The sequence below is a fragment of the Montipora capricornis genome, chromosome 14, assembly GCF_036669925.1.
Source record: "Montipora capricornis isolate CH-2021 chromosome 14, ASM3666992v2, whole genome shotgun sequence".
NCBI classification, from domain to species: Eukaryota; Metazoa; Cnidaria; class Anthozoa; order Scleractinia; family Acroporidae; genus Montipora; species Montipora capricornis.
The window spans coordinates 47,146,800-47,161,799 of record NC_090896.1 but is presented as its reverse complement, the minus strand read 5'-3'; the positions used below and the strand labels follow the sequence as shown (position 1 = coordinate 47,161,799).

Below are 15,000 nucleotides of genomic sequence, written 5' to 3'. Positions count from 1 at the left end.
CAGTATCCAAATGACTTGCCATTATTGAGCTTCATGAGGGTATATTTTGTAAACGCCATTCGCGTTACATGACTTTCGACGCCATTGCCGGTTAAGTTTATCATTCTACTGTGTCCACCAGAGAAATCTACGCATTTCCACTTCCCTCTCTATCCTAAGAAAATACGAGCAGAAGGCTCTATGCACAAAGACACCACTTAGCAGGGGAGTGACAGGCAAGACTTTTACCGACACGGAAAAAAATTAATAAATAAAATAAAACAAACAAATGAAACGCAGATCCCGACTGGGTTTGCCATACTGGCAACCCAGTAACAAGTCTTGTCTACCCTGGATGTGGATAACGCAACGTACGTCTTACGGTCATGCCTTGGAAAAGAACCATGAGACACAGTTAAAAGCGTAGATGAGACTGCTTACAAACCCCTTTCCGATGCCGTGGGTAAGTGGTTCTGCGCGCAGTATGTTATGGGTGTTTGTAAGAACGCCTCGTGTCATTTTAGAACCTTACAAAATGTGCGTGTAACATGATACTCTTAAAAGTGCCTTATGACTTTTAAACTGGGCAGTGTTAACCCTTATCACAAGCACAACTCGCATTGCGTACGCCGATTTTCTAAAAGGATTTTGTAAGACGTCTTACACACTGCATGGCTTTAAAGCCCTGGCCAAACTATCGAACAAAGTTGGATTCAACACTCCAACTTTGCTCGATCCAACATTGTTCGACCGTTTGGCCACCCATGTTGGATGATATTCGTCTAACATTTTTTGCTCGATCAAGTGTTGGATAGAGTTTGCTTTTGATCAAACATTGCGACCAACAATTCTGCTCGACACAACAATGTTGCAGTGTTTGGCCGCTCTTCCAACAAAGTTGTGTTCTGAATGGAGTCACGTTTGCGCTGCTAGCCAATCACGAATCGCTATTTTATTTTCAAGCCTAGGCTTCTAGCATTATTTGCAACAAAGATGGCGGACAAGGATCAACAGCCAGAAACATTGATCAGCGAGTATGAAGCAAGGCCATGTCTTAGGGGGACTTTTAGTCCCCTAATCACTATTGCTCTGTTATCATCATCTCCTAAACGCCGATGTATTTTGCAGTGAACAACCCCAATGTACACGTTCTCTTAATCACATTTTGGATTTTCCTCGTTTGAACCGTCATTTCCGTCCTCAAACAGCTCCAGTAACACAAGCGCTACGAGCGGTTTCCGTTTCAGTGTTAGCGTCATATTTATAAATTTAGCGCCAACTTGAACTTGAATCAGTTTCGTAAAGAAATGTTGGATAGTGTTTTGTCACTACCTCAACATTTACACCCAACGATGTTGCATGTGGAATCCAACTTTGTTCGAGAGTTTCTATACACAAGTCTGTTTTAACCTACGCAAGGCGTTTGTAAGACGTCTGCGATTACACGTGGCATTTGTAAGAGTCTCGGGTTTTTGGGTCGGGTTTGGACATGCATTGGGTTGATAAAAATGGTTTTTATTTTTGACAATAACTAGTGTATTAATTTAAGATATAAAGAAAACTTAGATTTTAATTGCCTCGTCGTGTATAGTTTGAGTGAAAAGTATTTTGAAAAAAAAAAAAAAGAACGATTATCCTTACTAGTCTGCCTAGCGTTTCGGTAGGTTTCTTAGCCTAAAAATGAGAGATTTTCGCTATTTTCTCCTTTACTTTGGAGCCCAAAAGTCTCATATATCGTATGTCGGTCTTCCTTTGTTCTGAAACCTCACTGAAAAACTTCCGCGTTGCGATGCGTTACTACGCTCATTTTTCAGATTAAAAGGAATTAACTATTTAAATTGAAAAAATGCTTTAACTACATAATTATTTTTTTGAAAATGCCAAAAATTCGGGTCGGTCGGACGACGGTAAAAGAAAAATAAAAAGGGGGTTGCCTAAACAACAAAAACATTGCAATATAGAGGGTGAACAGAGGCTGGGACAGCCTTATTTAATCCAAAACTAAATATTCAGTTTCCAAGCCTCCGGTAATTTGGCTTGGTTAATTAAGAACGAAAACGATTCAAAAAATAGGGGCAAAACCAAGGAAAATGAACATAAATTAGTAAGCCAGAGCCGAGAATTCGAAATACTCGAGTTCAAAATAAGAAAGTTCACCTGTACTGGAGATATTTACTGTTGAATAAAACGCTAAAAAATCATTGTAAGAAGTGCTTGAAAATAACTAGTATTAATTGACTTAAACTTATAACTATTCTTCTAGAATTAGAAGATGTGGTATAAAGTAGCTTTAGGCGGAAGTCGTTTACTGTTTTCCAAAGTCTTTCGTCAAATTCGAGGAGTTCCGGGTTGCCAAAGCGGACAGTTGGTTCTCACCGGCTGAGATTTAAATATAAGGAAATTTGCTTTTACTTTGCAGAAAAAGAATAAATATAAATAACTGGTACTTACTTGAAAAGCCACTTGAAGACGTTTTGTATGCCCCCTACAGCAAAACGAAAATATAGTTCAGACTTCTGTATATGAAATTTGATAAACATGGACTCTCTGTATGACTGAATACTCTTACCTAACAGGTTACACCTGTAGAATGAATGGTAAACCAAGGCTTGATAACTGGCCAAAAATCCAGGTTTTAAAAGACAAAAGGCTTGTTCCTTTGGATGTCCAGAGTAATTTTTGGGGAAATTATTGAGATTTTTCTGTTGGATATAATTTACGCTTCGCCAAAAATATTAATTCTGTCGTAGAATTAATTAAAATTCAAAACCTCTTACCTGCATGTAGTTGAGTCAGAGATAGCTTTACGGCTTGGACAGTTTTGATGAGAGGACCTTCTGTTCGCCTTTTTTCGTTGAAAAGGCAGGCTTTAACAACCTTATGTAATCATTAACTTTGGGCCGCAGTCAAACCGCAAATGCGCACGAGAACGTGAGTCACACCAAGTCGCACTAGAGGACAAAAGTGTTTACTTATGTCAAAAATCTGTCATCACAACGAAAAACCAATGGAGCAACTGCAGAAAACCCCGCCACATCGAGCCCGTTACTGTAAAGGGCTGGCTACGCGGTACGCGGAAAAAATGAATTTAAGGTGGCAAAGTATCTTAAGTAGCTGGCTACACGGTACGCGGAAAGAATGAAATACAGGATGGCGAGGTATATTAATTACCTGACTACGCGGTACGCGTACGCAAAGTTAAATGCGTGCTTAGGCCTAATGACTGAAATGAGCCTTAGGCTTAATCAATAAACGAGTGCTATTTTCTTCACACGATCTCGTGCAAAGTGTAGTTATCCAAACCATAAATTGAAAGCGAAAATGTTAAAGAGTGCTTAGACCTAATCACTGCAACGAGCGCTATTTTCTTGACACGATCTCGTGAAAACTGTACTTAATCTAACCGTAAAATTCACAATTGATCACTACTTAATTCGCGAGTCACGCTTTAAGAACGAGAAATACTGTTTTGAATAAATTACATACTTCAACTTGAATTTATTTGCACAGTGATTTTCGAGCTTCTATCATAAAAATACAAACTCGGGAAATAATGAGCACCCAGTTTTGATGCCTTCTCCGCTTACGCTTAATTTTACTTAATATCACTAACCCTTTAAATGAATTGTTGAAAAAAAGGGTTTTACGACTAAAAAAATAAATTGTCCTTAAAGATACATAGTTTTCCTCTGACTCCAGTTAACTCTTCGACAGATTACCCCTGTTTTTAACGAAAAAACACCAATTTTGGAAAAACACATTTTAGTTTGGAACACGTTTGAATAAATTACATACTTCAACTTGAATTTATTAGTTTCTGCATACCGCGTAGCCAGCTACGCAGAACGTTATTCGAGTGGCAGGGTATTCTGCAGTTAAGCCAAACCAAGTGCCAGAAGTGCGACCAGCTTGTTCACCAAAGGACAAAATTTGGTTGCAGACGGACAAACTTCAAAGATGCCGTCGACTACCTCTGAAGTAGGCCAAACTGAGATAAATCTTGGAAAACAAAAGCGAGGGTGTTTTGTTTCGGAAATGATTTGACAGGTGATATGTAGCAGAGTTCTTGAAAGTAGTCCCCTGGTATTGTCCGATCACGATTCGACTGGACGCGGAAGAGTCCAATAATACGGTGCTCGTCTTCGATAACGATTTCGTTGACGGCGAATAAATCGAGTTAATAGCAAGTTTTGTGCACGTAAATTCTGCATAAATAACAGGCAGCATAGCATTAAATTGATATTTTCCTGCTGCTGAAGAACCAGGAAAAAGGAGAAAACAATTATAGAAAGAATTCTTCTTGGTAACCAAGAGAAAATGAGTAGACACGTGGAAGGCTTATGAATATATATTTTCTTTCAAACATCGGACCGAGGTTGGCCTGCATGCGGACGTCTCGGAAGACTTCCGCTCGTCTAAAAATAACTTTCGTGGACATGACATATCCCAAGGGCTGGACCGGGAGCCTCCTTCTCTGTCCCCTCATTTTCTCTTGTGGTAACATATTATGAGATCCTTCGTGTCGCGGTTTTGTGGATGAAAACAGCAAGCTTAACTTCCATCGGATTCCGAGTTGTCAAAACTTCCCATTTCTTCGTTAGAATCTTCCCAAACTCTAGCTAAAGCATCTTCAAGTGACATCAGGCGTGATGTTTTGTTCACAGATATTGTTCTCAAGTGCGACTGTAGCTTTCTAGACAAATTTTTTGTCACTGGGCGATTTCAAGTCGGATTTGTCCAGAACAAGTCTGAAATTGTCTCCCAATGCGACTTGGGGTACTTGGACCACGAAATAGAGTCGTCGCGTGAAAAATATGTATAACTTCCTGTTTCTAACCTAATTGAAAACTTGCAGCTGGCAGGTTTTTCAAAACCTATTCTGAACGAGATGCTTCCGTGAAGCATACACTGGGTTGCCTGTGGTACGTGTTACAGAAAATCAGAAGGCACTGAATTGTGTGGTATTGAACTACAGCATTCCAGTCTCTAAAGAATAACAAATAAAAAGAGAAGGAAGAAACATTGGCTTCTGGGCTGACATGTCGATAATTTTCAAGTTCCCTCACAACTTCTTTTCACCACAAGTTCACTGAAGTTTTCCCTATTCGGGTTAGTATCTGGATGGGAGACCAAAACAATATACCCCTCATAAAACAGAAGCATTGGACCGAAAATACTATTAACGCTAACAAATGCGAACTCAGCAAGGTACAGATTTTGTTAGCTTGCTTTATGCAAAACAAGAACATCATTCTAAAAGCTTATTCTAAGCAAAAGGTAGGTTCTGAAGGTAATTTTGAGAATGGAAATCAAGGTTACGCGGCAGACGGCAAATACAAACTCACGATTTAATTAAGTTAACACACCAGAAAGAGGCTAACCTCATTTTGACAAGAAAATGCTTTACTATTGCCATAAAAACTATCCAGTTAAGCTCGCATATCATAAAACATGATGAATTCATGAAGGCCACCTTTTCCAGCGAACAATTTTGTGAAACAAACAACATATTTGCTATTAGAGGCAAAAACCCCTTCTATTTCATTACGTGCGTGAAGAGAAAAAACTCAATCATGTCAAATATGCGCAATATCGCAACAAACTAAATTTCAGGATCAAACCGTTTCCATGAAGAACCTTTTCCTTGAATAATGAAGCACAAAATACACGACAAGCTTTCTTTCAAATAATTCTTGGCTGTCACATTTCCAATTATGTTTTTTACCTGAAGACTGCGCAGAGTTGATCACAGAACCACGTAAGGTGTTCGATTCGTTCTCTGTCTTTGTTGAACCCATAAGTTACCAGAGAATTTTCCATTTTGTTTCAGTGTTCTACATAACAGCACACTTGGTAAAATATTATTTTAGAAATACAGCTCACTTTGATTTCGGCTCGACGGCCGATAGATTGTTGTCGAAGTCTATTACTCGTCGCTTTTGAGATTCCAGGTGTTGGTTTTTCACCGCCTGCCTAGTTTATCCAACTGACTTTCCATTATTGAGCTCCATAAGGGTATATTTTGTTTAAGGATCCACTAAAACGTTATTCGCTTTACATGACTTTCGACGCCATTGCAGGCTAAGTTAATGATTCTGCTGTGTCCACCAGAGAAATCTACGCATTTCCACCACCCTCTCGACCCTAAGAAAATACGCGCAGAAGGCTCTATGCCCAAAGACACCACTTACCAAGGGAGTGACCGGCAAGACTTTTACCGACACGGAAAAAAAAACTAAAAATAATAAAAATAATAAAATGAACAAATCCCATCCCCTTTCCGACTGGGATTGCCATACTGGCAACCCAGTAAAAATTATTCGACTCGCGCATCATCATTTAAATCTAATTCAATGTTGTCATATTTATTTATCTCCTGCTTTAGCAAACCTGCCCTAAACCTCGGGGGGTCTAAAACACAGGTCACTCTTTGCAGGTCGTTCTTTATTCTTTTGAAATTCCCTTCAGTCAGGCCCTAATGATGCCAATGGACATTCACATTACGAATCAAGAAGGGAATATTTTTCCAGTCTTCTTAAAAGGACTTAACTACTTCAAAATGGATTTGTTGTCGAATTTTGCAGCGTCAAAACTTGTTTGTCTCCGTCGACTTTCAACTATACCAAACAAACAATGCAACTAATTTGAATAATACTTTCTTTGGCTACAACTTCCTTGCACCTGCTCTAAGGACTGTTCTAAACTTTTGTTCCCGTAGGATTTTTTGTTTTTGTTTTCTACGACCCTCCTTACTAATTTCGCTTTTATCTCTGTAGAACGACTGCATGTAACATTTGGCTCATTCTAACACGGTTTGGTGAAGACATTGGTTTATGGACAGCTTGTGTTGGACAAGGTTATGTCGTTTCCCGACCGATATCTTCACTCATATGCATCAAGAGAATTACTGAAACGAATCTTCTCTAGGAGTCTAGTGTAATATCTAAGCAGTTATTTTCCAAGACTAAAAAGCAAGATTTAAGCCATTTTGTGATGAAAATCGTTTGTTAGCACACAAGCTTGATATGGAGAATCTCTTGATTGTTTGTTTGCAAACAGGAATTGTGGATTATTTTTGCATGGTCGAACTGTTGTAAGAAAATTCCGGCTGACCCAGGCGCCTCCTTTTCTTCACGGCCACAATCGGACTTCTTCGGAATCACCGTGTGATTCCTACAGTTGCTTTACGTGTTTTTCATTGAACGATGATATCCAAGGTTACTTGGGTTTGTTTAATTAAGAATCAAGACTTTTAGACAGTTCTAAGACAAATTATATTCTGTCCCTCAATAAATCTAGTGTTTAACAACTAGTTATGGTCTTAGTTCTTTTTCTTAGTTATGAGCTATATTGTGGAATACGCGCACTGCCTGATTTTATCCGTACCACTGAGTTTACATGTTTTAAAATGAGAATCCAGGGCCGCTTTTCTTTTTAATTAATGTATCTTTAACTATGGTATCTTTAGTTATGCATTCGCATATGTTATGTAGTAATGTCTCGGAGATATGAGCCCTTGTTTAACAATTAGTTCATGCGTCAGCTGTGCGTATGTCCAGATATTGAGCACGCGGGAAGTTTGGAGAACACGAAAGAGGCGTAAGAGTTGCACGAGGCGCAGCCGAGTGAAACTCTAGCCTCTTGAGGAAATGATTTCTAGGCCAGAGGAAATTATTTCTAGCCAGATACTCAGGAGTAAGCCTGGTGTGTGATGTTAACTTAGATTTTGGATTTCTGAACAAGTTTTTATCATAGAAAATTCGCGACAAAGTTGTGCTTTCATTTCGCTGTAATTCTCCTGTCTAAAAAAAGGTATAATAATGTAAATAAAAGGATAACGATATTTATATTTGCAGAATACCTGTCCATTTACTTCAAAAGTCAAGCTCTACATCTCTATGCATGCAATAAGCGCATTCAAAATTTCCTCGTATTACTTGATACTTGATACTTGATTAAAAAGGGTTTTTCTGCTTATATGAAAAATACGTTTTCTCTCCCGTCCCCTTCTTATGCATGATCTTCGCGGAAATTACATTCTGTTCCTCAATAAACCTGGAACAACCAGTTATGGTCTTAGCTTTCTTTTTTCTTACGTATCAGCTAAGTTGCGGAATGCGCTATCTGATTTTACCCGTACCTATGAGTTTACTGGTTTTAAAAGAGAATCCAGGGCCGCATTTTGTACAGCGGCTTTTCTTTTTAATGAATATATCTTTAAATATTATGTATTTAGTAGGTCTCTGTATATGCTATGTATTTTAGCTGTAAATGTAATGTCTCGAAGATATTAGCTCCTGTAGTTACTCGGAAATTCGAGATGAAATAAAGCTCATGCCTGTATGTATGTTACCTTTAGCAGGGCGCGTGCGCACACTTTGTAATCTACCACTCCAGTGCTTACCATATGAGAGATAAAATGAGTTTTGCCTTGAATATATAAGCCATCTAATTCTTACGCTATATTGAGAAGGGCGGTTTGGAGCTGTGAGTAGGCGTGGGATTTTTAACATATGGTTTAGGGGCCGAAGTATCTCTTCCTCAATGCCGTTCCGGGAGGCCAACCTCGTTCCCAGGGTGTCTCTTCTCTGCCTCCCTTGGTCCAACGACCAAGGAAAGCAGAGAAGAGAGACTCTGGGAACGAGGTTGGTGTTTTCCTTGTAAAGATTTTTCTTTGAACACGTTCGTACAAAACGTGTTCTAAACTATTATTGACTTTTCCTTCACATGGTAAAGTCTCCGTTCGAGCCAAGTGGCCGATCAGACAGGAGCTTATACTGGTTGCTGTAGCATGAAGCGAATAGAAGTATTAATACTTCCCCTTGGATGAGATGCTAGTCCATCGCAGGGTTACTCCCAGCAGCAATTCCCCCAGCCCTTTACCCATTTATACACCTGGGTGGAGAGAGACACTGTGAGAGTAAAGTGTCTTGCCTAAGGAGACAACACAATGTCCCTAGCCAGGGCTCGAACCCGGATCGCTCGATCCAAAGAAGAGCGCACTAACCATGAGGCCACCGCGCCTCCCTCGGATGCACGGCTTTAATTCGCTGAGTTAAATTGTCTTTATCGACAGGTGCTGTTTACCTTTGCTGATTCACCATTCTTAAGTTTTGCCGCAAGTTTCTGTTAATATAAGTTATGAGAATGTGGTAGTCCATCAAGAGAGTAGGTTACTGTCTTCAGACACCGGTTGTAATCCCTTGACTTACGTACAGTATTGAACTAGAGGTCCGTGAGGGGAAATAATGTTTTTGTGCTCAATTTACAGGCTTAAAGGCAGGCGCAAAAAACGTGAGGTGAGTAGGCCGTTACAACAGCAAAGTTAGGGAAATTTCTCACACATCTTAAGTAGGAATTAAAGAACTTAATTTCAGTACATTTTATCTAGAAGATTCCTCTTTAAGAGAACTGAAAGGCAAGCCTGCATGCTGTGATTGACTCGTGGTGTTGTTTACTGATTGTTGTATCCATGCAATAACCTACATATCAGCTGTGGGAGGGAAGTAAGTGTTGTGACGTGTTGAGTCACTCACTCGGAAAACTGACTGAGTCAGCGCGTTTTGGTAGAGATCTTTAAACGATAATTTGATTAGATCTGTTCAGGAGGTACTATTTTACTGTAAAAGAAAAACGTGTTTTAGCTAACAACTCAAATAAGAGAATATTTTCCCTCCGGAAATACGAGAAATAATATAAAAAGACCGGCCCAGAACAAAAGTTTCCTGGAAGTGAACTATTTCGACGTTTAATCCCAACGTCTTTATCAGTCGTGGTATTTATTAGTCACGTGACCACTAGACGATGTCCAGGCTATTCAAACTCTCCGCGTACATCCTAAAGTTGCGTGTATCATTGTAGGTAATAAATCACCAAAATGCAATGTGTGGTAGTATTGACAATTTCACACCATGAAACAGAAAAACAGTTTGTTACAGCAGTGTATTTTTATTTATCTTATAATATACGGCATTAAACATAATCAAAGATGTAATTTAGTACTTCGTATGCTTCTAAACATCTAACACGTTTTCATAATGTACATAAAAACAAGCATCATAACATAATTCAACCAAGGGCACTTTACCCTTCGGAAGGAAGGGAAAAGGATCTCGAGGCGGTGAGTAGATTCTGCCATTCGTCCCACTAAAGTGATTTATGCGTAAAATGCAGTTTGCCAGCTTTAGGAAAAGTTCTTTGTTTTTCTTTTTTCTCCTTTCCAGTCCTTCCCATCTTCGAAGGGAAGAGCACCCTGGGAAAGAATTTGAAGTTGTTCTATTTCCGAACTTCAGAGTGGAAAAACGTAATAAGTGTGCGCGAGTTTTGACTGTGTGCCAGGCCCAAAGTTTGAAAAAGTGGTGGGAATTTCGTCGATCGTGTAAACAAAAAAAGACTACGAACTTTGTGTGCTTTCCCAATATTCCCGGTAAGCAGCAACATTTTAACGTCACTAATGAAAAGCTGGTGTATTGTTTTTCGTAGGGAATCAACTTTTTTGGGACAAAATTAACCCAAAGACGGTTTCAGAACCCTTTATTTTACCGCGATATACAAGAAATTTCGTTGCAAAGACACATATCCACAAACACTCTTTACATATTGCATCCATATAAGCAACCCACTGAATATATAAGCAAGAGAGCCTCTCACCAGGCAGGGAGAGACTTGTTTTCTTAACAGTACTAGTGAAATGCCGAAAAATTTTCATGCTTGCTCAAGTATAAATAAATCAACCGAGTGATAGCCTCGCGTGCCTTTTTAGAGTCCGTCGCTCTTTCCAACCATTGTGAACCATTGCAGCTTGCATTAGTACCTGAGCCCGCAAGCAGGGCCAGAAATGCGCAGAAAAGCTGCGCAGTACGTTTTTCCACTCTGAATTTCCTAACCGGAAACTCCCAGCTCGTAACAGGCCTCCTCATTTTGTAAACGTCTTATTCAATTCCTGCTCAATAAAGGACTTCTCAAATTAACAACGTTGTCGATTATGAGATGCTCTGTCATCAAGTGGTCTTATTGATTTATTCAGTCAAATCATGGAAAAACGCTTTACTCCGATATTAACCGTTAAAATTGTTGAATGCAGGAAATAGTGGGCATAATCGCCCTCAAAATAGTATAGCATGACCTTGGCCAGAAAAACGTTATGACCAGGGCAATGGTACTTCTTTGTTTGTTTGTTTGTTTATTTATTTGCTAGCACTGTTTGACTTTCCCCCTTCCTTTTTAGCTGAAACTCAGCTAAAAACAAGAAACAAAAAAGAGGGCCCGTTATTTTTCGGGAGCCTGAACTGACTACCTTTTCGTCTAGCTTCGGTGCACCAACGATACTTCAAATCAACAACAGATATAAATGATACACGTAAAGTACCAACTCTCTGAAGAAACCACCTGGCAGCCTACAGACACCTGGCCGAGCGTCTAATCGCACAGAGATTCATGAAAAGTAACTAACTAGAAACTTTATTCACGAGTTTTGACAATTTTGAAAATTACGCCAACAGCATTATTTTGTAATGGTTTCTCTCTCTCGGTACCCCCCTTCCCAGCTCGTACGCTTATGAACAAAGCCAAGTAGAAAATGCCATGACGCTTCATAATGTATTATGACTGAGGCAAGCGCCTCTGATGACTAAAAACACGAATAACAGCTATACAGTAAATTAATTAAGATAATAAGCACCTCTTGTCTTGTTAACTTTCCTGAATCCTATATTCATCCATCTATTTAAGGTCAATTTATGCACATTAACTTAAAACTGTTGTTAATATCATGAAATTTCAAATTTAGCAAAGCCAAGTAGAAAAATGCAATGGCGCTTCATAATGTTTTACAAATCATTAAGAGGTAAATCTTCAACTCGCCTTTCACGGTTGCGAACAGTACGTTTGCAAAAGAGTGCAGCTAAAGTAGATCTGTATTCTGGCATGCGGATAGCGTATAATATAGGATTGACAAGAGAGTTTGCATAAAGTAAAACATAAAGTGCAAAATAAAGATGATCACCCACTGGAAAGGGCATTTTAAATATACCGCTATAAAGGAGAATAGCGATAGTATTGGCAGGCAGGTACACCAAAAGAGATGCAACAGTCACAATCAACAATGTCATGGTCAGTTTTCTTTCTCTACTGGCTGCACCATGGTGTCGAGGCTGCGCTCCACAACGGACTTTAATAACAATGGATGAGTAAGATACACAAATGATCAAAAGTACAAACGAGCTAAATGCAATCTTTAAGTAAAGATCAACTACTCTCTCAGGATATTTAAGATTTACGGAAATACCTAATGCCGTAATAACCCAAATAAAGACAATTAATAGGCCATACACCCGTTTTTTCAGCACGCGATGCTTGAAAGGCCGAAATGTCGCATATGCCCGTTCTAAAGCAATAATGGCTATGTTTAATAAAGAGATACCAGGAAAAAGATTAGGTAGTCTTGTTTCTATATAATCTTTCAAATATCCATTTAGATGCCCCCTCCATACATTACAGAATACTCCAAACCAATAGAACAGAATAAACACAGCAACTCCTCCAACCAACATGTCTATAACTGCCAAATTTATCATCAGGTACGTACTGCGCTTGCGGAGATTACGGTTTCTTGTAAAAACAATTATCGTACAGAGGTTGAGTGCTACTATGGCAACAGACTCGGCCAAGCCTACAGCCATCCAGGTTATCCACTCGGGTGGAGTCATCTCAGAGCTCTGTCTTTTTCTTGTTGATGTTAGAAGTAATTACTCGTCTCAGTGACTTTGTTTTGTCAGGTTCTTTTACAAACTGTAGAAGACACAAAATGAACAGGAATTCAATGCTTACATCAATGTGCAGGAAGTCATTTTGGCTTTTGAGGTATTGTAAAACAGTTTTCAATATGTCTCTTGTTTATGGCTGTTTCCACATGTTTTCAGCAATTCGTGTGGACCCCAAAACTTAAGAAAGTTAATGCAAAGAAGCTTGGAGGACTTATTGCAAGTCCAAAATATTTCCTTCGAAGTCCATGACATGGGACGATGACGGGCACGATGACGTAACATAGCATAAAATGACGTCATCATTTCTAAAGAGCCACGATCTTAGTCCGTCATCAAGGCTTTCATGATCTTTATAAAAGGTTAGGAATTAGGAGGAAAATAGTCAAAATCGACCAATTAGGCAAAAATTTCTATGAAAATATCAAGATCCTTTACCGATGACTCGTTATACGAAAATTGTTACCAGTCAATTTTATGGAAAGGCCACCAAATCTGGAGTTTGATTTTGATGCTTTTAAAGTTTCAATTTTGGTGTGGCCCTCAAAACGTCTTCCTCTATCTGAATAGGGGAGTATCGAACTTCAGCGCAAAGAAAAAAAATGCAAGTACAATAGTTTGAAGAAGGCCACTGCCAGACAAAAATTGTAACTGAGGCTGTATGAACTGGAGCCGAAAGTTGCCTTGGAACAAATAGTAATCCCTCGATAATGCGAGATTTCGATCTATTTTTTCGATAGTGATACGACAAGCCTTCAAGCTTTGCTTCATTACTTTCTACAGGGCAGGTTTGTAAACTTCTTCTCCAGCGATCGCTATCAGTCCTGGTTGCGTCTCTTCGCTTTGCCTTCCCAACATTAAAAGAAACCCTAGTTTTATGACCGGAAGAGTCAGAACATTCTTCTTGATCTGACACCACAAGTTCTGTCGCCATATTAACTAGACCCTCCGTGAGGGTACACTGGGTTGCCTGTGGTACGTGCACCGTTCCAGACAATTTTTTTAAGTTGGGGGGCCATTTAAGGGGTCACCCAGAAGTCATACCAGCAGAGGCCCTTTGGCTCACAGGTCCACACACGTTCGTACGACGAAACAGATCCTTTTCTGAGGTTAAAAAGCTGGCTACCGGCCTATTAATTAATCATTTGTCAGAAAGAAGAAATTCCTGTCCTCTTTAGAAAAAATAGACACGCATTGATTATGTGTGGTAGTGAAGTAACACAGCGATTTATTCCATATAAAATGTCAACTGAGTTGTGTGTTGTCTTTCAGGAGATTCAAGTTGTCCTTACGTAATATGTAGCTCTATCAGTGCACGATATTGTTTTGGTATTGTCTATCATTGTAGTGCCATGCTACTTTTGGTTGCACAAACAAATCGCAAAATCGAAAGTGACATCGCCGGAATTCAGCGGGCGCCGTGATTAAGTTACCGCGGCATGTTTACTCGCCAAACAGTGAAGCATCTGTATCAAATGATGGTAAGATACCGGGTTTTCGTAAGTTTCTTTTTCTGTCAAGTCCTGTGAAGTTTGACAATAAATGAGCGAAGTCAAATCAAAGATCACAATCGCCCAAACTCTTATCAGGTTGACCATTGTTTCTGCTAAGTCAAAAATTTACTCTCCAAGACGAGGTTATTTATCACCAGGTAATTCCATCATTTTGGAAATAGCAGCTACTTTATTATTCAACAGCGTCACAATTTTTCACTGATTTTGGGGCTCATTTTGTTGAAACTCAAGCACGCTTCCAACAGGCCTGTGAACCCTTCCTGCTTACAGAGCAATACTAAAAAACTTCTCCCATATCACATTTCAACCTTAAATTCAATACACAACATGGTATTATAATTCAAAAAGGCAGAAAATACCACAGAATCCTTTTCCAGGGAAAAATTTATTGAAACAAACAACATATTTGCTCTTAGAGGCGAAAACCTCTTCCTATTTCATTGCGTGCGTGAAAACAAGAAACTCTAAATTACCATGTACTTCAGGTAAATACAGCTCACTTTGATTTCGGCTCGGCGGGCGATAGATTGTTGTCGAAGTCCATTACTCGTCGCTTTTAAGATTCCACCGCCTGTAAATCCAATTGACTTGCCATTATTGAGCTTCATAAGGGTATATTTTGTTCAAAGATCCACTAAAACGCCATTCGCGTTACATGACTTTCGACGCCATTGCCGGTTAAGTTAATCGTTCTACTGTGTCCACCAGAGAAATCTACGCATTTCCCACTACCCTCTCGATCCTAA

The 15,000-nt window shown here is 39.3% G+C and overlaps 2 protein-coding genes across 2 annotated transcripts in view; both read right to left on the bottom strand.

Annotated features, from left to right (window-relative positions):
* LOC138032261 (histamine H2 receptor-like) overlaps window positions 1–3,372 on the bottom strand; it is an 8,386-nt gene extending 5,014 nt beyond the window's left edge. The window contains exons 1-2 of the mRNA XM_068879897.1: window positions 2,757–3,372; window positions 2,431–2,464 (exon numbers count right to left, since the gene is read on the bottom strand). The gene's annotated coding sequence lies outside the window, so the exon portion shown is untranslated. The remainder of the gene's footprint in view (window positions 1–2,430; window positions 2,465–2,756) is intronic.
* Window positions 3,373–9,920: 6,548 nt separating this feature from the next.
* LOC138033565 (histamine H2 receptor-like) overlaps window positions 9,921–15,000 on the bottom strand; it is a 17,776-nt gene continuing 12,696 nt past the window's right edge. The window contains exon 2 of the mRNA XM_068881350.1: window positions 9,921–12,768. Coding sequence (XP_068737451.1) covers window positions 11,808–12,686 — 879 coding nt within the window. The 5' untranslated portion in view covers window positions 12,687–12,768 and the 3' untranslated portion in view covers window positions 9,921–11,807. The remainder of the gene's footprint in view (window positions 12,769–15,000) is intronic.